At 35.1% G+C, this 24,240-nt stretch overlaps 3 protein-coding genes across 4 annotated transcripts; 1 reads left to right on the forward strand and 2 right to left on the reverse strand.

Annotated features, from left to right (window-relative positions):
• Positions 1 to 1,733: 1,733 nt before the first annotated feature.
• Positions 1,734 to 5,862, reverse strand: LOC103841368 (F-box/LRR-repeat protein 17). The gene is made up of 10 exons (XM_009117893.3): positions 4,985 to 5,862; positions 4,749 to 4,850; positions 3,880 to 4,024; positions 3,592 to 3,776; positions 3,362 to 3,466; positions 3,159 to 3,256; positions 2,881 to 3,065; positions 2,650 to 2,802; positions 2,124 to 2,222; positions 1,734 to 2,030 (listed from the first exon to the last, which is right to left on the reverse strand). The coding sequence occupies exons 1-10, from the start codon at positions 5,575 to 5,577 to the stop codon at positions 1,953 to 1,955; spliced, it is 1,743 nt and encodes a 580-aa protein (XP_009116141.1). The 5' UTR covers positions 5,578 to 5,862; the 3' UTR covers positions 1,734 to 1,952.
• Positions 5,583 to 24,211, forward strand: LOC103841370 (structural maintenance of chromosomes protein 1). 2 transcript variants are annotated; one of them, XM_033280831.1, is made up of 19 exons: positions 5,583 to 5,597; positions 16,570 to 17,147; positions 17,229 to 17,465; positions 17,562 to 17,795; positions 17,881 to 18,119; positions 18,546 to 18,812; positions 19,033 to 19,303; positions 19,744 to 19,868; positions 20,071 to 20,180; positions 20,278 to 20,385; positions 20,460 to 20,599; positions 20,675 to 20,764; positions 20,846 to 21,054; positions 21,486 to 21,655; positions 22,238 to 22,347; positions 22,430 to 22,809; positions 23,055 to 23,306; positions 23,483 to 23,710; positions 23,796 to 24,164. In XM_033280831.1, exons 2-19 carry the CDS (start codon positions 16,707 to 16,709, stop codon positions 23,842 to 23,844), a joined length of 3,660 nt encoding a protein of 1,219 aa, XP_033136722.1. In that variant the 5' UTR covers positions 5,583 to 5,597; positions 16,570 to 16,706; the 3' UTR covers positions 23,845 to 24,164. The 2 variants fall into 2 exon arrangements, with proteins under 2 accessions (XP_033136722.1, XP_009116144.1); XM_009117896.3 differs by lacking the exon at positions 5,583 to 5,597 and having other exon boundaries at positions 16,457 to 17,147; positions 23,796 to 23,881; positions 23,990 to 24,211.
• Positions 9,983 to 13,375, reverse strand: LOC103841369 (glutathione reductase, chloroplastic). The gene is made up of 11 exons (XM_009117894.3): positions 12,895 to 13,375; positions 12,453 to 12,678; positions 12,088 to 12,366; positions 11,819 to 11,995; positions 11,635 to 11,688; positions 11,399 to 11,547; positions 11,236 to 11,299; positions 10,978 to 11,148; positions 10,751 to 10,885; positions 10,591 to 10,676; positions 9,983 to 10,263 (listed from the first exon to the last, which is right to left on the reverse strand). Exons 1-10 carry the CDS (start codon positions 13,293 to 13,295, stop codon positions 10,641 to 10,643), a joined length of 1,692 nt encoding a protein of 563 aa, XP_009116142.1. The 5' UTR covers positions 13,296 to 13,375; the 3' UTR covers positions 9,983 to 10,263; positions 10,591 to 10,640.
• Positions 24,212 to 24,240: the final 29 nt, after the last annotated feature.

Raw genomic sequence — 24,240 nt, forward strand, 5'->3', positions numbered from 1 at the left:
TGAAAAAAAAAACAAAAATAAACCCGCGCTTTCAAAATCTAGTTAATACTATTAAATTAGGAACATAACCTATTGATATAGTTTAGTCCATCTATTTTATCTTTTTTTTTAAGGAGTCACTGGACCTATTTTAAAATAAATCAAATTTCATAAGCGTAACTAAAGAAAAACTACTTCTAAGCTGTATGCATATTTTGTAACGTCACCCTTTAATTCCAAAATATTAGAAATCCACTACTTTCAATATATAAAAAACTGTCGACTACTTTTGCCTTTAGTTACAAAACGTGCGAAGTCCACTAAATAAAAATTATGTCGTTTGAAAACAATAATATTGATACTATACTTTCAATAATATTATTTTCACTACAAATTAATGGAAATGAACAATATATGGTCAGTAATTTAATTAACTTTTTAAACATAATTTTACTTTGAACCGGACTACTTTTCGGTCAATGAGTTATTGGATTGACCGTGGAGAACTATGGTTAGTAGTTTAATTAATTTTAATATAATTATAAATATATTAATATTAAAATAAAATAAAAATCCATGTTTAAAAATATAATAAAGTTTTTTTTCATTTCACATAAAATATAATTTAAACAATTTTTATAACAAGTTGGAGTTACAGCATATAACAAAAAATACAATAATATTAAAATTAATAATTATCTAAATATCTAATTTAAACATTGAAAATTTTAAACTTTTAAAGTAAAAATTTAAATAAAATTATATGACATATCGATTACTCATTGGTTTAATATTTAGCCTTTCGTTTTAGCGTTTTTGCGGGTTTTATCAAGTTTTTAATTAATTCATATTTCTTAAAGCCTAAATCATTGGGTTTACCGGTTCGACCGCGAGTCCAAATTGGATTTAAAACCGCTAATTTAAATACAAAATATTTTAAATAGATAAAATCTTTACAAATTAACAAAAAATATATAGTAACCACTACGTTAAGATAATCCTACGTTATATAACAGTATATATATTAAATTTCTTTAACATATAAGAAAAAATTACAGAAAATGTTACATATTTACAGTAACATAAAAAACCAAAAAATTACAAACCAATACTATACATGCGGATCAAGATCTAAAACAGACAAATATAATTAAAAAAAAACGGGTATACGGACATATGATTACAAAAAACTGAGCGATGCCGGATCAACTTTTAAATTTCTGTTACTTTATAAAATTAATTTTAATTAAGATTTATACACAAATATGATTACAAAAAAAACACAAATATAATTATAAAAAAACACAAATATAAAAATTAAAACAAAAATATACCCACCCTTTTAAAGGGCGGGTCAAAATCTAGTTAGTCTTACTTAGATCAAGAAAAAAAAAATATGATTATACTGTATTTAATTATAAAAGGGGATTATTGGTAGATGAAATTCTTAAATTTGATGTATCGAATATATAACTTACTGAATAATCATTTTCAAGCGTTGACAAAAATAATTTTCATTTTCAAGCTTAAATGTAAAATATGTGTGAAAATGTAACTGGATAAAAGTTTTACCATTCTTATCATAGCACTATTTCAAGTGATACTACAATATAGAAAACGAATAGTACTACTAAAAAGTTGTTGTAAAGTGCAGAACAGACTAGTTTATGCAAATGTTTTCAATGTACCACACAAACAAATGCAAAACTGTCGCTAAAACTAAAAAAATGAGAGAGAAAGTCTCTGCAGTCAAAAAAGAAGAAAATTCTCTTTAATATATTAAATATCAAAATCCAATACAAAATGTTACTTGTACAATTTATTCAAAGCTATTTGGAAAACCAAAGATAAAACATGTAAAGTTCATAAGTGAAACAACAACAGACGTAATCCAACATAATCACAGTAACACAGAGCTGGTAGAAGAAAAAATGTGACGAGTCCAAGAGAGTATTAATACAGAGTATTATTTATTAATCTATAATGGTACACACTTCCTTCTCAATCTTCCTTCTCTTCTTCGCTGGATAATTCTCATCATCTTCTCTTGTCTGCAAACAACAAACTCCCTCAGTTACTTTCTTTCTCACACACAAGAATAATAAATGTTCACAGTACAGTACTAATAATAAGATAAAACTCACCTCTTGGTATAACGAAGGTGGAGCCTGAATCCTCTTCGACCCATCAGCCAAGCGTTTCCGTGTCATATGGTTTTCCCCAGCTGCAAAGTTCTCAGAAATCTATCCAACAAATACAAGAAGAGGCTTATTAAGAGGCTCTTCGTTTGAGTGTGACCAGAGACATTCATTCTATGGCAACATAACACATTTCTAGGAGTGGACATATAAACTAAGTCGAACCAAATCAAATAGAACCCTAGCCAACATGTTAAAACCAAAGTCGATCCACAAATCTACTACATTTATGATTCTAAAATCCAAAATTTTGAAGAGAAAAATGGACCAAATTCGATTTAATGTAGCCAAACGAAACATAAATTCATTACATTTTATACTTTAATCATATATGATTAAAATATGTAATTATCTAATCTTGGTTTATAGACATACTGCATCAGACTGAATTGCAAATGGCTCTATTCGATCTTAGTTTGTCTAAAACTAAAACCAAACCCTATACAAGTTGTAACTTGTCCAGAGATTTTACCTGTTTCCGGATAGCTACTGTTAATAGCTTTTGACATCCTGATGCGTGCACAATTTCTAACTTTGGACACTGGATCACCAAACTCTCAGGTTGCAAATTGTTGCACGAGTTCAAATTCAAGTCCCTGAGCTCTGGGCAGTTTAGGAACAAAGCCTGCATCAAAAGATCAAAACTATTAGAAAACAGGTTTTAGAGAGAGCTTTTATCGAGAGCATTGATGAGCAATCTCACGTCCAAACTGGAGCATCCCCACAAACTGAGTTTCTTCATCCGTTTATGTTTAATAAACATCTTCTGATTGTAGCCTGATGTCTTTTGTGGAGTCAACGGATTATCTGAATTGGGATCAGATACAGTCATGCCACAGTCCATCAGCTCAAGAAGAGGTAGTTGAGCAGTAGCAAACTGAATGCCGCCTGCAAGAATATTCATTGTAGAATGAAATGAGAAATTAGAGAATAAACACATGAACTAAGATATATATTGCAAACCAAAGATCAAAAATTTACTTGATGTAATGTTGGGACAAAGAGCAACAAGTAGTTTTGAGAGTGTATCAGGTAAAACATCGCAGATCATCCCGAGGCCAGTATCAGTAATGCTGGAACTAAAAACCAACAAACAAACAAAAACATGCCTCAACATACACTCTTCACGTGAACAAGCACAAAGGAGACATAGATATGATATATTGAGCAAGAACAAAACATACCCACTCAAATCAAGCAGCTCAAGGTTTGTGTAACTTGAGGAAATGGCATCTACAGATGCATCGGTGATATCTATTCCAAGAACTAGCGACAGCATTCTCAAACACCTGTACGATTCGGAAACTGACATCAATCTTAAGAAACAACTGGTCTCTCAACGGAACATTGGACTAAGAGTCCCAGAGAGACGCAAATATGATTTTTACCAACAAAACCGAGAAATTAGACAAACCTGAAATTCACAGCAGTAAGAGCAAGTACAACGATATGTGAAAGCTTCAGAGAGGCAATGTGAATGTTCTGCAATCTAGTGCAAGTCCTTCCCAGACCATCAACCATTGTTACAAGATCAGTTGAATCACCTTCTTGTTGAGAAAACTCAAGTGAGATTTCTATAAGATTTGGACAGTTGAATATCTGAAAAAAATAGAACAAAGTAATATGATGGTTTATATATACAAATTATCTTCCCAAACTTTGGGCGCAAGAGAAAAATAAAAAAAAAAGGAAATTCAATTACCATCTTCGAGAGAGAATGAAGATCTGAAAGCCAAAGAGTAGAAAGGCTTGTTGAAGTAAGGGAAAATCCTCCCAAGTTGGAACATCCTTCCATCTTAAGGCTTGTAAGTCCACGTTTATTAGAAACAAAGCGACCCAGCTCATCCCTATACATACAACAACAAAAAAAGAACAATTGAAAACATATCCAGAGAAGAGCAAACAAGTAATAAAAATAAATCAAAACCATAAATCCTCTAAGAAGCAAGTCTATGATGCATCACATGCGAAATGACTACTTAATACAAATGAAATTATAGCAAACACCACCAAAATCTCAATATTCATGGCAAGAACCCACGGTTTCCATTTAGTGAATGCAGCTTAGAGATTAAGTAGCCTAGCCCTAGTGTAGCATAGCAAATAAGACAGCTAAAGCCAGATTCATAGAAGAGCAAACAACTGTCTATCGATTAAAACACAAAACTAATCAGAAGCAAGTCTTTGATGCATCAAATGCAAAATGACTGCTTAGTATAGAGAAAACGATAGCAAACATCACTCAAACTCTATATACACATAGCATGAACCCACAATTTCCATTTTCTGACTGCAGCATATAGAGGAAGTGGCCTAATCCTAGTGTAGCATAGCATTAAGGACAATCAAAAACAGGTTCATAGAAGAGCAAACAACTGTTTTAAAATCGATCAAACCTATAAATCAAGTCAGAAGCAAGTCTATGATGTATCACATGCAAATAGACTGCTTTGTACAGATGAATTTACAGCAAGAACAAAAACAGTTAAAAAACTCGATTGTCATTGTTTCTTATTGAAATTACTCAGATTTATCATCACTTCATGTCACCACTTAGTGTCAAGATCTTACCCAGAAATCCTATTGACAGCTGCGCCACAAGTTAAAATCTCCAAAACCTCCAGATTAGGACAAGAAAAAGCAATGCATGCCAGAGTTGTCGCATCAAAATCACTGCAGACAACAATCAGAAACTCGAATTAATTCTAATGTCTCTGGATCATTAATTATTATTAAGAGCATCTTAATTATTAATTATATTAACAAATTAGTATGAACAATCACAGATCTAAGTCAGATCCAATCACCTCTCGAGTTTAAGAGTCAGAGTAACAAGTCCAGGACACTTCTGCAGCAACGATCCAACGTAACCAATCTGAGCCCTCTTCGGAACCCTAATCCTCAGCTCCTCCGCCGCTTTCCACATCTTCCTCGCCGTCTCTCTCCACCCTTTACAAACCCTAGCCGCCATCAGCAACCCAGACGGAGGCAGCCGTTTAAGCACCTCCCATAGCCCCACCGCGTGAAACCTCCCCGGCTGAACAATCTCCGTATCCAAACTCAGATCCGTCAGATCCGTCTCGTCACGCGCGTCCACGTCATCGTCGAAAGACAACGCGCGGCGCAAGTTAGTGAAGGACTGGCGCAGCGGCGCGGATGATAGGGAAACGACGGTGGAGCGAGTGGAGGACGCCGCTGCGGCGATGGAGGTCACCGGCTCGGGAGCGATCGGAGTGCTGGGGACGTCGAGAGGAGGGAGATGGCAGACGTGGCCTTTCTTGGGCTGGCCGCATCGTCCGCAACTGTAACTCCCGCGGTTTTTTCTCGCTCGTTGAGATTTAAGGGCGGCTGAGATCGCTGCGTTGGCGGTGGCTGGAGGGATATGCGGCTGAGGCTGCATCGTTGAGAGAGAGAGAGAGAGGGATTGAGATTTGGAGTGATGAGATTAGATTCGAGAGAGAGGGAGAAAGATGATAAAAGGAGGAGGGAAGGTGCGGCGGGAGATGAAATGGTGTTTTCGCGCGAGTACACAGTAAGCAAAAATTGTTAAAAACTTATTTTAACTTAGCCGCTCAGCTAGAAAGAGAAGGGAGCGTGAAGGCTACTGTGAGGATTGTTAAATTACTGATTTGCCCCTTTTGGTTTGTTCAAACGGCACGTGATTTGTAGACGTTGGGTGAAAATAGTTGACTATTTATTTTAGTTTTTTTTGTAAGGGAGAAGATTCTCTCTATAAAAACGAATTGATTACTAGTTATAGTGAAAGTAAAGACAAGATTTGTTTATTAATCGTGTCGTGATATGCTAATAAATATGTTTAGATTGCATTAATTCAATGTGATTGGACATTTTTTTTATTATGGTAAGAAATCGGATTGCTGTTCAAAATATATTAATGGTGTTGTTGGAATAAAAATAGTGATTCTTAGTTGATTTTCTACTATATTTAATTGTGATTTTTAACTATTTTTAGTTAGGACTAAGTATAGCAACATGTTAATCTTATAATGTTTGTATTTTGTCTAGATATATAAATTCAATTTTGTAAACAAGATATTTCTCTGTAGATGGGCTGTAATTGTGTATTTGTATTACAAAATGTTTCTATACAATTAATTGTTTCTATACAAAAATTAAATAAAAATATAAAAAATGTTTCTATACAATTAATTGTTCGATTGTAATACTAGTTTTGACCGGTCCGCACCCTGTGCGGACATAAGAAAATGATCGGTCCGCACCCTGTGTTCTCTCTCGGTCCGTACCTCACGAGAGGGAACACGGTAACGTCAATATGAAGAAGCAGATATTGTGTGTATGTATAATTGCAACGTCACAAAATATTTTGTGTGTTTACGAAGATACTTTCATTCAAAAAATAGAATAAATAGTGTATAGTTTTAGAAGTAACAGATTTTATATTATCATTAATTAGAATTATATTGTATATGTTTCGTAATTCTTTATTTTAGGTGAATAATATTATTTTTCCATAAATAATAAATAAACATTTATGTAGACATATTAAAAGAAAATATAATAAAAATCAAAATATTACCCATAAATAATATAAATTATGAAGTACATTTCTCGATAAAGAAAGCAAATTCAATTAGAAACGTGCAAAAAATTAAATAAATTTTGTAAGCAATTTGACGGGTTAACATTATTTGATAAATTTATAAATTTCTAAATTTTATTGAACATGAAATAATATTAAATTGACATACCGTCATCGGTCTTCTAACTCATCACAACCCATCTGGCAAATACAAAAAATAAATAATTGTAACAGTTTATATATTTTAAAATTTGTATTTGAAAAAAGTAGATTAAAATTACGTACCGTGACTACGGAATATTCTGAAAAATTTGTTTGTAGACAACATTCAATGTTTTTGTCTTCGGCTTCCCTTCTTTACCAGTTATTAGGATTTTTAATCCAGATCTCGACTTAACTCTTGAAAGTGCAACTTTGTCTTGCATTTTGTAAGCATTTTATAAATTATTTTAAAATTATGATAAATTTATTATTTAAACAACGATAAATAATTTAAAAATAATATTAATAAACATTTTTAGATTTTGTAATATTTAAAATAGTTATTATATAATTATATTCGAACACAATTCATCAAGTAGAGGATAAAACTATTATAATTATCTTATCTAAAATTTCGTTCATTTTATTTTATAGGTTATAAATATTAAAAGTAATAAATAAAACATTATTAGTCTTTCAATAATTACGAGAATAGTTTTCATAAATTTTTATTTGTAATATTCGTTAGATTATATGGCAAGTGATGTTAAACATCAATAAGTTAACCAATTCTTCCATATTTGGAAAACATATATATAGATATATATATATATATAACAATGACAAATTAAATGGTAGAGTATGTAAACACCTGTTTTCTACCAGCGTGAGTTAGAACACCGTTGTATTTAAGAATCATAAGGGTCTCTACAGGTCTTTATTCTTCGCCTTCATCATCCCACTTCAGCGGCTTCAGTTGAACCTTCCTGTATATCCCTCAGAAATTTCCTCCCTGCGCCATTCCAAAAGGTTCTCTGCTGTGAGAAAATGACCTCATGAATTAAATAAAAAATGTATAATGCTAGCTTACTTATAAGATAGTATTTTCAACAAAAAAATGATATAAGATAGTATTACTAAATGATACTATGTAATACTTTCCCGGACAATATTCAACAAAGAGAGAGAAAGTACTAAAGAACCTCTTCAAGAACTGCTTTAACTTGGCGAAGCTTCTCAGCATGTTCAACCAAGGTTTTTTGTATCACTATCACTCTCACGACCTGGTCTACATATAAAAAAAAGGAAGACCATATTGTCGTTACCAGTATTCAACACATGGAAAAGATAGAACATACATGCTTTTTGGAAACAAGACACAAAGAGTTGAGTTCAGGGTTCTAAAGATGAGGAGCCTTTGCGTCTAAACACATTTTTCTTAGCACACAAGCAGCATTGTCGTAATACCTTAATAGTATGAGAGGAGAGATTTGTGAATAATACTTTAAATAATGAAAAGAGAATGTTTGTATTTTAAGAACTTGTGTGTCTCCTATATATATACAGTCGATTTATTCTCATATTAATGATTTTAATATTTTGCACAATAAATAATAAAATCGTTTAAAGAAAGATATTAAATGTGTATTGTCAAAAAATGATTTGCATATGATATGATTTTAACTTGCGCAAATAATCCATATTAGAAAGGTAAGTTATTAAAAACAAACAACCTAATTAGAAACATTAAAATATTTTGTAAGCAATATAATAAATATGATATCAACATGCGCAAGTTTATCGTTTGAATAATAAGGAAAGTTTTAATATTTGTCTTAATTCTAAATCTTGCCCAAGGGTAAACTAAATCGATAAAATTTAATGATTTCAACTTGTGCAAGTAATCCATATTGTGAATAAGTGATTTGCATATTTAATGATTTCAACTTGCGCAAGTAATCTATATTAGAAAGGTAAGTTATTAAAAACAAATTTTGTCAATAAGTTATTTGCGTATTTAATGATTTCAACTTGCGCAAGTAATCCATATTAGAAAGGGAAGTTATTAAAAACAAACAACCTAATTAGTAGGGGTGGACACTTTACCCGATATCCAAAGTGGCACCCGAACCCGATCCGAAAAATCCGAACTGAAATCCGAACCGAAGTAGCAAAATACCCGAACGGGTATTGAATAAGGAGAGATTGCATACCCGAACCCGAACGGATAATACCCGAACCCGAATGGATATCTGAAGATAACCGAACATATGTATAATTAACCTTATATTTTTAGTTTACATCTCTCATTTTATATAAAATATTTATATTGATACTACACATACTTTGAGTTCATATGATATACATACAATTACGAAAAAAATGATTTGCTACTCACTTAAAATGCATGTCAAGTTTTTTATTTAAAAAATTAACAAAAAGTTACATCCAAAATTAAAAAAAAAAATAACTAAATTATTGCCTTTTTAGTTTTAAAATGTTATGTCCAAATCTATTAACTATTCAATCTATTAAAAATAAAAAAAATTAGTTAACTGAAAGTTATATTTTTAAATATAAGAAACTTGAGAAATGAAAATTTTAATTTTTTTTTTTAAATCTAAATATCCGAACCAGATCCGAAATAACCGAATCCGAACTAAAAATACATGAACCCGTCCCGAAGTACAGAAATACCCGAACGGGTTCTACACCTCTATACCGAAATACCCGAAAATCCAAAATACCCGATCCGAACCCGAACGGGTACCCAAGGCTAAACTAAATCGATAATTATTATCCTCAAGCTATATATGAGCTTAACGAAATCGACAATAGTTGTGGGCTTGTCTACATAAGTGATTGATTAAAATAAATGAAAAAAAAATTCAAAAAAACCAGCCAATAGAATTATAACGTTTTTCCTGAGAATCTCTATATGAGTGTAAACTCAGCAGAAATCACTAAAGTGACTTCTCTTTTAATGTATAGGGGATTGTATAGAAACATTTTCTTATACATGTTTTATTTTTTAATAAAAATATGATGAAATGAGACTTATGTATGACCCACAAGTTTAGAGACTGCTTGAAATCGTATATTTTATTCAGCTAGCTAAGATGTTAGGTGAATCCCTCATTACAATGCACAATAACGCAAAAGTCATCGGTTTTAGAGCTCTAACCAAAACCACCTTTCAAAATAGTTATAAACTACTCTCAACAAAAAACGTTGGCTTAGAACTCAAATTTTCAATCATCACTCGACGTATAAAATTGTTTTACTTATTCAACCACGGAAATGCGATACTGGAAGGGCAATACAGCCACCACTACAACGGAAAAAGAATTGAAAACCTTCAATTTTAGGAGCTCTCGTAAAAAGCACTTTCCGAATATCAGAATTTGGTCGTGTATGTTAAACGATTAACAGTATGCACGATGGTTATGACATCTCCACGCGACATAAATAACTTAAAAACGTTGGCTAGAGAACTCGATCACTCCTGACCAAAAAAGCTTCTTCTTAACGGATAATGTGCTCCTGCAAACACAAATTACATATTATTTTCTAGTGTGAGGTCTACTTTCTTCGACATATGGCATGGAAGGGTATCAGTTGAACCAAGGCTCAAGCAATTTGGTTTAAAGTAGTATAGAGTCGCCTCAAGCCAGCCACAAAGTAAATGTACAATTGATAAAATATCGAAGTTTATTTCGCCCTACTCGAAAGGACTATACTTCCTCACAAATAAATCGAACTCTCTTTGCTTTTAAGGTGGGTAGAATCAGAGCTTTGTTCAGGCTATGAGCTAATTGCATTGCATGTCCTTTCTAGTATTATATGAATACGGAGGAAACTGGTGAATACCTTGTCAGGGAGCTCCAATGTCGTCAATCCAAATTCTCTTGCGGCCTTCTCTAGACAGCTGTTTTAGCCTCAACACTTGCCTTTCCCTGAAAGAAAATTGAGAATATCCATCTTTTAATGATGCTGCAAAACAGTGAAACTAGATGGAAAAGAAACAAACCTCAGAGGATTCTTTGCGTATCTTCCTGGTTGGAGTCCTCATAGTGACAAACTCCTCAGCTGCTGTAGGGTGAACACCCACTGTAGCGTCAAAGTCGGCCTTAGTTAAGCCAGCTTTTACTGCCACTCCAAATCCCTGCCAAATTGAAAAAGAAAAAATCATTTTAAATCATGTATATGTTTTTGTCTTTATGATTCAGAGAAGATGAAAATGTTTGATAGTGAAACCTGGATGATTTCAGGTGAATCCTCTCCACACATGTGAACACCGAGGACTTTATTGGTGTTTGCGCAGACAATGAGTTTCATAAACACCCTGTCTGGAAGTCCTGAAAGAGTAGCCTTTAATGGCTTGAAGTTTGATGTGAAAACATCGATGTCTCCATATTGTTCTATGGCCTGCAATGCAAACACGTCTCTTAACATTTATAAGCGGTGACATATGATATACCATAGACCATGATTTCGACAAAGTGTTATGCTTACCTGCTCTTCAGTTAGACCAACTGTTCCAATAGGTGGCTGTGAGAAAACGGCGCAGGGAACAGCTCTAGTTAATAAAGAAACACAGAAAGATTAAAAGACAGTTATAAAATCTTACAAGGTCTAAACATCAAAAGTTAACAGTCGTCAAGATTGTAAGTGTTACCTATAATCAGGCTTTGTTGGATCATTTTGGAACAAGGTTTTCGCCAATGCCATTCCCTCCATCAAGGCGACTGGAGTCAAATTGATCCGGTCAGTGACATCCCCAACAGCAAAGATGGAAGGAACAGATGTCCTTGAATATTCATCAACCTTACCAAACAAAGTGGCAACAAGGAGCACATATACACATTAAATAACCACCAGACATAAAATGAGAACTTAACCATTAGATCATACCTCTATTGCTCCATTTTTCGCCAATTTTAGGCCAACATTCTCCAAACCTAAGTTCTGTTATAACAACCATCATACTCTTAAGATCATTGTAGTAGGTTACATATTAAGTCATACACAAGGGGCTCCAACTTTTAGTTTACCTTGGAAGATCTATAAAAGTAATGAACTAAGCTAAAACTTTTACCTTAGTATTAGGCTTGCGACCAGTTGCAAACATAACATGCGAAAACCCATCAACAGTTCCCTTGCTGGTCTTCAGAGAGAACGAGCCATCTCCAGCTTTGATGATGGCTTCAGGTGATTCCTCTGTGTGGAACTCAATGCCTCTCAAAGACATCTGCTCCCCAACAAAATCCCTAACCTATGAAAAAAAAAAGAACACTTGAAATTAAAAAAAAAAAAATAACCAAAAGGATAAATGAAAGCAGCCAAAGTCATTCTGAAGCTACTCACGTCTTCATCAAACCCCCTCAGCACCTTCTTTTGCCTTATAAATACATGAACTTCACTGCCAAGACCATTAAAGATTCCCGCAAACTCCAGAGCTATGTAGCCACCACCAACGATAGCAATCTTCTCGGGCTTGGAAGGTAAATCAAGCGCTGCATCTGAATCTATGGCAAACTCTCTTCCTGGAATGTCAGGAATGAAGGGACGTCCACCAACTGCAATCAGAATATTCCTCGAAGTATAGATTTTCCCATCTACATCAACAGTGTGTGGGTCTATAACCTACACACAAAGACAAAACCAAGCTCAGACTCCATAGTCGACCAAGAATACTTAGAAAGTCTTCGACATGGATTCGCTGAGCCTACCTTTCCACGACCTTCGATCAACTTGACATTAGCATTGTTGAGTATATTCTTGTAGATACCAGTCAGGCGCTGCAGCTCAGCGTTCTTGTTGGCAATCAATGTACTCCAATCATGAGAAGGCTCGGTGTCATACTTCCAACCAAACCCCTGACTGTCTTCGAACTCGTGAGTGTATTTGGATGCATAGACAAGTAGCTTCTTTGGTACACATCCTCTTAGTACACACCTGTCGATTAAACCAAAAAAAAAAGGATATGACTTTGAGATCTAACACAGCTTGGAATGTGCTTTGAGAATGTAATTAACGGTTATAACTAGCTTTGTCAAGACAAGATCAAAGTGCTGTCTCAAAAAACACTGAAGATGTATGTAGTTGCAGCGACTAAATCAAATACTAAGCAGCAGATGTATGGAAACAAGCTAAGAGGAGAGGGAAGCTTACGTTCCTCCGACGCCACCGGCAGTCTCGGAAGAGATGGTGGAAAAGGGGAGCTCGCAGACGGCGGCGGACGCTCCGTAGCTCGTGGCGAATCGGGAGGCGCGGACGCCGCCGCTTCCGGCGCCGATGGTGAAGAGATCAAAGTCGTAGTGGCGGTCCGAGTCTGCTCCGTTGTCGTTTTGCGCACGGACGGAAAAGCGGCGAGAGGAGGAGGAGGAGTAGTAGCGGTGGTTTGAGACTGAGGCGGCGCGGAGACGGAGAGATGAGAGATGGGATAAGGTTTTAGGGAGGGAAGGAGAGGTTGGAGAAGATGGTAGGTTGATTGCGATCGGGAGTTTTCTGCAGAGGATTTGAAGAGATGGGGATGATGAAATTGTAGTGGTCAGCTTCGGAGTCGAAGCCATCTTCGCGTCTCTTTTCTCTCTGTCTTAATTTTTTTGTTTGTTCCTGTGCGTATGCTTTATTCGACCAGACTACTTGTGGCCTAATTGTTTAATACAATCCCTTGTATATTAATTGAGAAACATTACAACCTTAAGTGTAGCCACGTGTCATCACCAAAATGAAATTCAGAATCCTTAGAAAATATGTTGGTCCAATTAAGTATACATTATACTTTTTATTAAACTAATCATACAATTAATTAAAGTGTACAATTACTATTTTATTTTCTTTCCGTAAATAAAACCTACGGAATTACCAAATATGACTAATATATCTATGACAATTAATGATTCTAATAATAAAGATTTGATAGCATTTTATATCCTATCCATTGTTTTTGTTTAATTTTATATTATTAAAATAAATTAAACAATCAAATTAGCTATGAAATTAAAATATAGATTTTTTCGTATATGTTATATTTTGAATTTTTTAAAATGACAAAATTACTAAAACTGTTAAAATTATTATGTTAAAAATTAATGATCAATGGTTTAACATCCCCTATATATTAATAGAGAAACATTTAAAAAGTTTAGAACCTGTAGTTTGTACTAATTAAAAAAGTGTCATGATGAGTTGTCACGTAACTTGAATGCAAATAACTAAAATGACACAAAAATGAGAAAAATATTGAAGATATATAGTATTGACAAGTGAACGTAAACTTCTCATAACCATAATTAACTTTTAAATTGCTAAATCATGATATAAAATGGAGCTGACATAGTTTCATTGTAACCAAATAGTAGGCATGAGATTCTTCGGCTTAAACGTTAGGTTTTTATGTGATAAATAATTTTTTATCTTAAAATATTTTTAAAAATAGGACCAGTTCATTAGTAAACAAATTATGTAGTTAACAAAAAAAAGTTTAAAAAAATTGTTTAAGGGCCAAATATTAATTCGATCAATAATATAAATTTATTTTCCATACGATATTTCTTAAATAATTTTCATATAAATTTACCCTGCGCAAGGCGCAGGTCTTATCCTAGTAACAGTATATAGAACATGTTTTGTGTGGTCGTAGTAGTGTCTACCAAACTGAGAATCAATTTTCCGATATTTTGTTCTCTGGTTGCAAGTCACATACCCACCACCAGATTTTAAATCCGATTTCATGATCGAGCGTTACAACTTCTAGGCAATTTAGATTTCATTCGGTAAATGATAATGGACAAATGTACTGACTTGTTCATATACTGTCCATTAGCATGAAATCTTGAGCATTCTTGAATTTTTATCACATGTGTTGGATCAGTTATATAGTTATATAGATGATTAATAATTTATACATTAAGAAATCTGAGGATTATATTAAAAACTAATAAAAACGTAAATCAACAATACAAAATATATGTTAGTATTCATGTTGTTGCATCTATCTTAAAAATACATTAAGATAGCTAATCTCAGAATAAGTTTTTGAAGATCATCACTAAATAACAAAGCTAATCTCAGACCGCTTCGGTAAACATAGATACCGATCACATTTCACTTAAATCTAAACGGAAGAAGTTTTTGAAGATCATCACTAAATATCCCCTATATACAAAATTTTGGAGTTTATTTTTAATTTATCTAACAATCAATTTATGTTTTAGATTATTTTAGGGTTTTGTTTTGTTACTCAGATATTTGATATTATATCTAAATCATGCAGATCGGCGTTAATGAAATTGGAGAAGCAACAATGAACCTATGTTTTTGGATGATCAAGCTTAGTTCATGAAATTGAAAATCTGTTCCATAAAATTAAAAGCATTTGAATCTAAAAGACGTTCAGGGGAGAAGAACAGAGGCAGAATCAAATAGTTCAGCAAAAATTCCCCATATGCAACACGCATCATCAAGAGCCATCTTCAGTATAATATAGAACAAACCGTAAAATTTGAAAAGATAATAAATAGTTTTAAGGAAAATCAGGTACAACTCTTCACTTAGTATCACACATCCGAAATTGAAGTATTTTCTTGTCTTTGTCATGAACTTGAACTGTTTGTATCTTCCAAGCTCAGACACTTCACCAATGATATCTAAAACATATACAAACAAATATAATATTATTGCCAACACAAACGAACTATATCATATCTTAAATATGTAGAAGCGCGGGACAAACCAATTAGAAGATACGTTTTGAGTTTTCCATTAACAATATATTCATAATTTGCAAGAGTAAGGAAGTGATTGTCTTGTTGAAAATCTGATTTCGCAAAAACTGTCTCACCAGTGAACTCAAGGTTGTATGGAGAATTTGTTGTTCGATATTGACCTCCAGCACCTTTAACTGAGAAGTTCTCAATAAACCTCCATTCTCAAATTGGGAGATTACGATGCGCACGATACCTGTGATTTGTTTTTGGTAGTAGCATGAAGTTTTTCACCTTAAATGCCACGAAAAAGCTCATATGAATATATTTTGGTTGTATAAAGCAACAACTTTATATAAGATTAAGTTTAAATGGGAATATATATATATATATATAGAGTATTTCAACTTACGTTTTCGTCTGCGAGAAAAACATAACTTTAAGGATCTCACTTTTTGAAGAAAAACATAACTTTGCTTGTTTAACATTTTTTCTCTCTATTTTTGCGTGCTCTGAATATTGAAAAGGATGGGAAATGTGAGCAATATATTTAGGGTCATGAGAAACAATAGGGGATATTATTATTTTGTATTTAATTGTTAGATTTAATAGTTAGATTTTGTAGAGTCAATCACATATAAGATCAAGTTAATATGCGTAGGATGCTTTGGTATGAAACTCTGTCTTTTACCGGATGAGGAAGATGACCATACGGTGTTTATAGGTTAGATATGGTATGAGAAATCGGTAGAACTTTTGTGAAGATATGTTAATTAATAAATGACATTAAATGTTTTTGAAAAATAGGAAATACTAATTCAGTGCTATCCGTATTTCTAAACATATTTTATTTATCATTTTATCCTTGTATCCAAACAAAACTCATTTGTACTTCAACGTTAATAATATAGATATAGAGTTTGAAAAACTTTATAATAGAAAGTCTTTTCGGAGAAGTTCGAAGTGAGTGGAGATGGTGACATCCTGATAAATAAATCTAATCCATCAAACCGCGTGTGGGTTTATACAGAGAAGTAGAGAACACTTTAAAACGACTCCGTATTACTCGACTCACTGTCATCTCTTCTCGGCTTCGACTTCCGGATTTAGGGGAAAATCGATTTTCTGAAAATCCCTCGAGAGAGAGAGATTTCGCCTCAAAATATTTTCGATTCCCGCCATTTCCCCTTTCCTTTTTCTATTTCTCCGAGAATATACCCAAACCTTCCAGAAACCCTAAACTCCATTTCTCTCCTCCCTACGAGATCTCCAACCATGCCGGCCATCCAATCCCCGCCGGGGAGGATCCTGCAGCTCGAGATGGAGAATTTCAAGTCCTACAAAGGTCACCAGCTAGTAGGCCCCTTCAAGGACTTCACGGCGATCATCGGTCCCAACGGCGCCGGCAAATCCAACCTAATGGACGCTATTAGCTTCGTCCTCGGAGTTCGCACCGGTCAGCTTCGTGGATCTCAGCTTAAGGATCTGATCTACGCGTTCGACGATCGAGAGAAGGAGCAGAGAGGGAGGAAAGCGTTCGTTCGCCTTGTCTATCTCCTTGACGACGGAGTGGAGCTTCGTTTCACTCGTACGATTACTAGTTCTGGTGGGAGTGAGTATCGGATTGATAATAGAGTTGTGAATTGGGAAGAGTACAATGCGAAGCTGAGATCTATAGGGATACTTGTTAAGGCTCGTAACTTCTTAGTGTTTCAGGTGCTTGATTTATAACTTGATTCGTTTTTTTTTAATATGCTTTTGTTTCTATAATTGGTTTTGGTGGTTGATTTTGTGTAGGGTGATGTTGAATCTGTTGCTTCGAAGAATTCGAAAGAGCTCACTGGACTTCTCGAGCAGATCTCTGGCTCTGATGAGCTTAAGAAAGAGTATGAGGAGTTGGAAGAGAAGAAGGCCATCGCTGAAGAGAAAGCAGCTCTTATATACCAGAAGAAGAAGACGATTGGGGCTGAGAAGAAGCTGAAGAAAGCGCAGAAGGAAGAAGCTGAGAAGCATCTAAAGCTGCAAGACGAACTGGTAATCGTTTCTCTAGTGGAGTCGTTTATTCATTTTAGTTTGTGAAGGAAGCTATCCTTCTTGATTTGTATTGAATAATGTCTTCACGCATTGCAGAAAGCTTTGAAGAGGGAACATTTTCTGTGGCAATTATATAACATTGAGAATGATATCGAGAAGGCAAATGAAGATGTTGATGCTGAAAAGAACAATCGTAAGGATGTCATGGCGAAGCTGGAGAAGTTTGAGCATGAAGCTGGTAAGAGAAAGATAGAACAAGCTAAGTATTTGAAAGAAATTGCTCAACGTGAAAAGAAGATTGCTGAGAGAAGCTCCAAGCTTGGAAAATACGTGAGTATACTACCTTGTGAAGTCTTTAGATACCAGTTTTTTTCTTCTACTTGAGGAGTTATGAATTTTGTTCTCCTGTCTGTAGCAACCTGAGCTTCTGAGATTGAAGGAGGAGATAGCTCGCATAAAATCAAAAATTGAGAGCAGTCGAAAGGAGGTGGATAAGAGGAAAAAAGAAAAAGGGAAGCATTCCAAAGAAATTGAACAGATGCAGAAAAGCATCAAGGATCTGAATGAGAAAATGAACGAATTAAACGAGAGGAGACAAGATAGCAGTGGAAAGCTCCCAATGCTTGACAGTCAACTGCAAGAGTATTTTCGAATGTGAGTTGAAAGAAACATTGATTTTTCCCTCTCTTTTTAATCAGAAGCATAGACATTTTCCAACGTTTCTAAGATTATCAATATTCAACAACTTGCTTTCTCTATTTTTCCTAATTGTTCTTCTCGCTTGAGTTTTTGTATGACATGAATACTACATGTGTTTTCTTGTCGCTTCTCACTCTCGTCTTATGAAAGAATTTTTGGTACGCAGTTAGATAAGTATGTTTCTCTGCTTTGAATAATGGTAGCAAAACAAATAGTTAAGCGTTTATATTACTTTTTACAGTCTATTATTGGTGATGTCCTTGTGATTTTTTTGTAATATTCTTCTGGATTCGCCATTTACATGCATATTCGTCCATCTTTTGAGTTCTTATAAACCGCTTTGTTTTCTTATCGGTTTTCCTTCATGTTTATCAATCTCAGAAAAGAAGAAGCTGGGATGAAAACCATTAAGCTAAGAGATGAAAAAGAGGTGCTAGATAGGCAATATCATACTGATCTCGAAGCACTGAGAAATCTGGAAGAAAATTACCAGCAACTGATAAATAGGGAGAATGATCTTGATGAACAAATTGAGCGAATGAAATCCAGGCAAAAAGAGATTGAAGATTCATCCTCGGAATATAAGAACGAAACAACTAGTCTAAAAAAGCAGTTACGATCACTGCAAGAAAAGCACCGAGATGCCAGGTTAGCATGGTTCTATTCACTAGATTCTTTTTATAGTTGCTTCATCTTTTGAAATATGGCTCGAGAGATACTGATAATTCACTTATCAAAAATATATCTTCTTTAAATTTCATACTTTGACTAAAACCCTTTCTTGAGCTAGGCGCAATGCATTCTGCATACCTCATGCTCCGTCTTTTTTATTTTAATGTGAGTTTATATCCCACTTCTACGTGCACAGGAATGCATCTGAGAATCTGAAGACTAGAATCGCAGAGTTAGAAGATCAGTTAAGTGATCTAACGGCTGAAAGATATGAAAATGAGAGAGATAGCAGGCTAACGCAGGCTGTTGAGTCTCTCAAGCGTCTATTCCAAGGAGTTCATGGTCGAATGACTGATCTGTGTCGACCAAATCGGAAGAAGTACAACCTTGCAGTTACTGTTGCTATGGGGCGATTTATGGATGCAGTAGTTGTAGAAGATGAAAACACAGGAAAGGACTGCATCAAGGTATTTCTGTTGTGGTTGTTGTATTGTTCTAATCCCATGCAAGCTGTTAATATTCTTTCATAATTTTAATCTCCTCTTTACTGACAGTTACATTTTCGTTAACAGTTGAGTAAGATATGCTTTACCGCAATACTACACCTCTGTTCTATGCCAACAAATTAATGATGCTTTAAACTTTACCACCTCTTATATGATGATCAATTCATATTGATTAACAAATAGGGAAATGTGCTACAAACGGGTATTTAACATTATGACGCAATCATCTTCCTGCAGAATTCATTCCATATAATTAATAACTGATCCCCATTCTGTGTTACTTGTCTTCAAACTTAACTTTGCGGATATTTTTCTACCTTCTAATATTTATGAATTACATGTTGAGCATTTTGTACCACTACTCTAGGTATGTGATTAAATGAGTTTATTTGTTCATGCAGTACTTGAAAGAGCAAAGGCTTCCTCCTATGACATTTATTCCTCTTCAGTCAGTACGTGTCAAGCCAGTGCTTGAAAGATTAAGAAATTTGGACGGCACAGCAAAGCTGGCGTTCGATGTTATCCAATATCCTTTGCAAATAAGTGAATGATTCGACTTTTGGCTTACACAAGATTGCCTTTATTAATTCTTCGTTCTTTGGCTTCATTGCGTCCATAGTTGTGGGCAGCTTGAGAATGTTTTGATGTATTGAACAAGAATTGACAAACGTAGGAAGGTTAATATGAGTAGGTTTCCAGTTTATGTTTTTGGACCTTAACCACTTCACGTTCGATCCTGAATTAGAGAAGGCGGTCCTCTTTGCTGTTGGAAATACTCTCGTCTGTGACGACCTTGACGAAGCCAAGCGTCTTAGCTGGACTGGAGAGAGATTTAAAGGTTGTGTTCATGTTTCCTTGTTTATATGTAACTTGCTCATATACTTGCACTAACGTTGGCTTTGATTTCTACCTATCCTGATTTCTATTATTTCCAGTTGTTACTGTTGATGGCATACTACTCACAAAGGCGGGAACAATGACTGGTGGTACCAGTGGTGGAATGGAAGCAAAGTCTAACAAATGGGATGACAAAAAAATTGAAGGTTGGCTTGTCACCAGCTGGCTTAAAGTGTCTTCACTTTCAACGTGTCTTAGAGTCAACATTTCGGTTGTGCAGGACTGATGAAAAAGAAAGAAGAATATGAACTGGAACTGGAAAAGGTTGGATCTATTCGAGATATGCAGATAAAGGAGTCCGAAATATCGGGTAAAATAAGTGGACTTGAGAAAAAGATTCAGTATGCCGAAATCGAGAAGGTAAACCAATCGTATGTCTAACTTACTTCACTGTGCACTGTTCAGGAATTACTAATTGGTGGCTTTGTATTATAGAAAAGCATCAAAGACAAACTTCCACATCTTGAGCAAGAGAAGCGGAATATTACTGAAGAAAGTAGACGCATAAATGTTGAACTTTCTAAGGTAATTTAATATCTTTTTCTGATATTTGGTAAAGTTAAAACCTGATGACAATAATATGACTGAATGCCGTTGGTATTGTAGTCAAGAGCTGAGGTTGATAAGAGGAATACAGAAATCAGGAAGTTGGAGAAAAGAATCAATGAGATTGTGGACCGTATCTATAGGGATTTTAGCCAGTCTGTTGGTGTTGCTAATATACGTGAATATGAAGAAAAACAGCTCAAGGAGGCTCAAGAAGTGGCTGAAGAAAGGCTGAATCTGAGTAACCAGCTTGCTAAGTTAAAATACCAGTATGTTTCCTTTGCTTTGTGTTTCTGATTACATATAAGATTTATTTTAACTTCTCATATACAATTTTAATCTCTATCGGTTTCTATTACATCATTTCTGTGCTAATAGATAGCCCTGACTCCAAAGTCACTGTTTCAGCTGATTTTTTCGTATCCAGTTAAAAATGAACATTTTGTTGTGCATCATACTGTTTTTTGCATTTTAACTATCACTAGGCACTACAGCTCTGTGAAATTTATATGATTAGTAGGCAGATGCTGTCTACATTAGCAAGTGTGTAGGTGTCAGTAGCTGTAGCCTGTAAAAACCTGGATGTCTACCAAACTCCCAATACGCTAACTTAACTAGTTAGCTGAGTTGACGTACTGCTTATAGTAAACCGAAACTTTTCTTATTGGTCTATTAAAATAATTTTCTTATTGAATTTCAGGGTGGAATATGAGCAAAACCGAGATGTGGGGTCACGAATTCGGAAGCTAGAATCTTCTATCAGTTCTTTGGAAACTGATTTGGAAAAAATACAGAAGAGGAAGTCTGAACTTAAGGAGTTAACAGAAAAAGCTACTAATGAAATCAACAACTGGAAAAAGGAAATGGGAGGTATTTTGATTCTCTATCTCTACATAAATCTGATGGCCTCTGTTCTATGCATTTTTTTCCAGTTATCAGTGCCATTATAAGTTGTCAGTTTGTGATTTCATTCATAGCACACATCAACATGATCTACATTGTCCGTATATGAGTTTGCCTCGTCAATATTGGTGACCTTATGTTGGAACCTGTTACTGGAGTAACGCATTAAAATATGAAAATTTCTTAGGACTTCCTGGGGGTTGTTTAGTTGTTTGTAGATTGCTCTGAAGTGACCTAGGCTTGAACAAATTTTATATGTACATTATCTGCTCGAACTCTTGCGTTAATTGTATGGTTACACCACATCTTAGAGAAAGCGATGATATTAAGATAAAATGCTAGTGGCTGACACATGGTTGATGTGAAGATTCAGTATTCTAGATTCTCTTCCCCTGTTATCCTATTTACATTTGCTGGTATAACCATAACTTACACAACCATATACATTGTTTGTCACCATCCCTGTCTAATGTTCTTTGCGTAGCACAAATCTGCAGTGTTTTTTTTTCCTTCCATAGAGGTGCGAATATCTAATACTCTTGCTTGCAGAGTGCAAACAAAAATCAGAAGAGTATGAAAAAGAAATCCTGGATTGGAAAAAGCAGGCTTCTCAAGCGACAACTAGCATAACCAAACTCAATCGTCAGATAAATTCTAAGGTACGATGGAGACTCATCAAATCTTTTCCCAAAGATTTTTTTGTCCGAGTATAGGTGCACTAAAGCCCCCTTTTGCTATCAGGAAACCCAAATTGAGCAGCTGATCTCGCAAAAACAGGAAATAGCTGAGCAGTGTGAGCTTGAACGTATTGCCCTTCCTGTTTTATCAGATGCTGCGGAGGAGGAAGATGACTCAGATGGGCCACAGTATGACTTTAGTGAGTTGGATAGAGCTCATCTCCAAGAACGGAGACCATCTGCTCGTGACAAAATGGATGCGGAATTTAGGCAAAAAATAGAATCTAAATCGTCAGAGATTGAAAGAACGGCCCCAAACTTGAGAGCACTTGACCAGTATGAGGCTATACAAGAGAAAGAGAAACAAGTTAGCCAAGAGTTTGAAGCTGCCAGGAAGGAGGAGAAACAAGTAGCGGATGCATACAATACTGTTAAGCAGAAGAGGTAACTCGAAATTTCTCTTGTGAAATGATCTTTGGAACTTCGAAGAATATTGCTAGCATATAGCAGCGACTTTATGGTAGAACCAAAGCTGGACAAGTAACATTGAGAATTCTAGGTCTATGGAAATTACCTGATAGAGATACCTGTTTGGATAGAATGCCTCACACAAGTGCATCTCAGTTTTTTTAGACGAGATTCATATATTCAATTAGAGTTTTTGCTGCTGACTACAAACTGTTATGCAGGTATGAGCTATTTATGGAAGCGTTCAATCACATTTCTAGCATCATTGACAAGATCTACAAACAGCTAACCAAGAGTAACACGCATCCACTGGGTGGGACTGCTTATCTAAACCTAGAGAATGAGGATGATCCGTTTCTACATGGTATAAAGTATACTACAATGCCCCCAACAAAGCGTTTCCGTGACATGGAACAGCTGTCTGGAGGGGAGAAAACAGTTGCAGCTTTGGCATTGCTCTTCTCCATCCATAGGTATCCCCAACGACCTAGTTATACCATAGTTTATCTCCAATCTTTTTTGTGAAAGTCTTTCATGTTGGAGTAGCAGACTGTGGTCTTGGTAGTTGCCATGTTAATTTTTTTTTATTTACCCACCCAAAAACGTGAAAATGGTCATGATGAGGTGTTTTGCTTTCCATCATTTTCAGCTATAGGCCTTCGCCCTTTTTCATACTGGATGAAGTGGATGCTGCGCTCGATAATTTAAACGTTGCAAAAGTCGCTCAGTTTATTCGTAGCAAATCCTGCCAAGCAGCACGTGACAATCAGGATGCAGAGGATGGGCATGGCTTCCAAAGCATTGTAATATCTCTCAAGGACAGCTTCTATGACAAGGCCGAAGCTCTGGTTGGAGTTTACAGAGACGTCGATAAGAGGTGATCAAAATCTTGTTGTGTCCATGTATAAGCACCAAAATTTTAGCTGACATCTGACAAGTCGTTCATGATTCATTTGCTGCAGTTGCTCGAGTACGATGTCTTTTGACCTTAGGAACTATGCAGAGTCGTGATCGGCTCAACAACCCCCACCTAGGGGTTTAGGGTTTAGTAAGCATTATAAACCCTAACCCTCTCTCTCTCTCTATATATATAGTAAGTACTGAATGGTGTTTAATTTCTGGGCTTTTTCTTAACACCGTCTCGCAATGTTCGAAGGTACGTAACAGCGGTATGGTTATATGGGGTTTCCTGCGGCATAGAAGCTTTTTAAGATGTGACGCTGTAGAACGTGTGAAACTTTTTTAAATGTTGTATCAGAAACTCAGAATGCTAGTTTATTAATCAGGTTTGGTATCTTTACTGTGGAAAGTACGATGATAGTTTGTGTGTACATGATTTAAGTTCCTATTGAATGTTTCTAGCTTAGTATGTCTAATATATAGGTGAAGTTGATATTGTACTCTGCA

The sequence above is a fragment of the Brassica rapa genome, chromosome A09 (assembly GCF_000309985.2).
Source record: "Brassica rapa cultivar Chiifu-401-42 chromosome A09, CAAS_Brap_v3.01, whole genome shotgun sequence".
Lineage (NCBI taxonomy): Eukaryota > Viridiplantae > Streptophyta > Magnoliopsida > Brassicales > Brassicaceae > Brassica > Brassica rapa.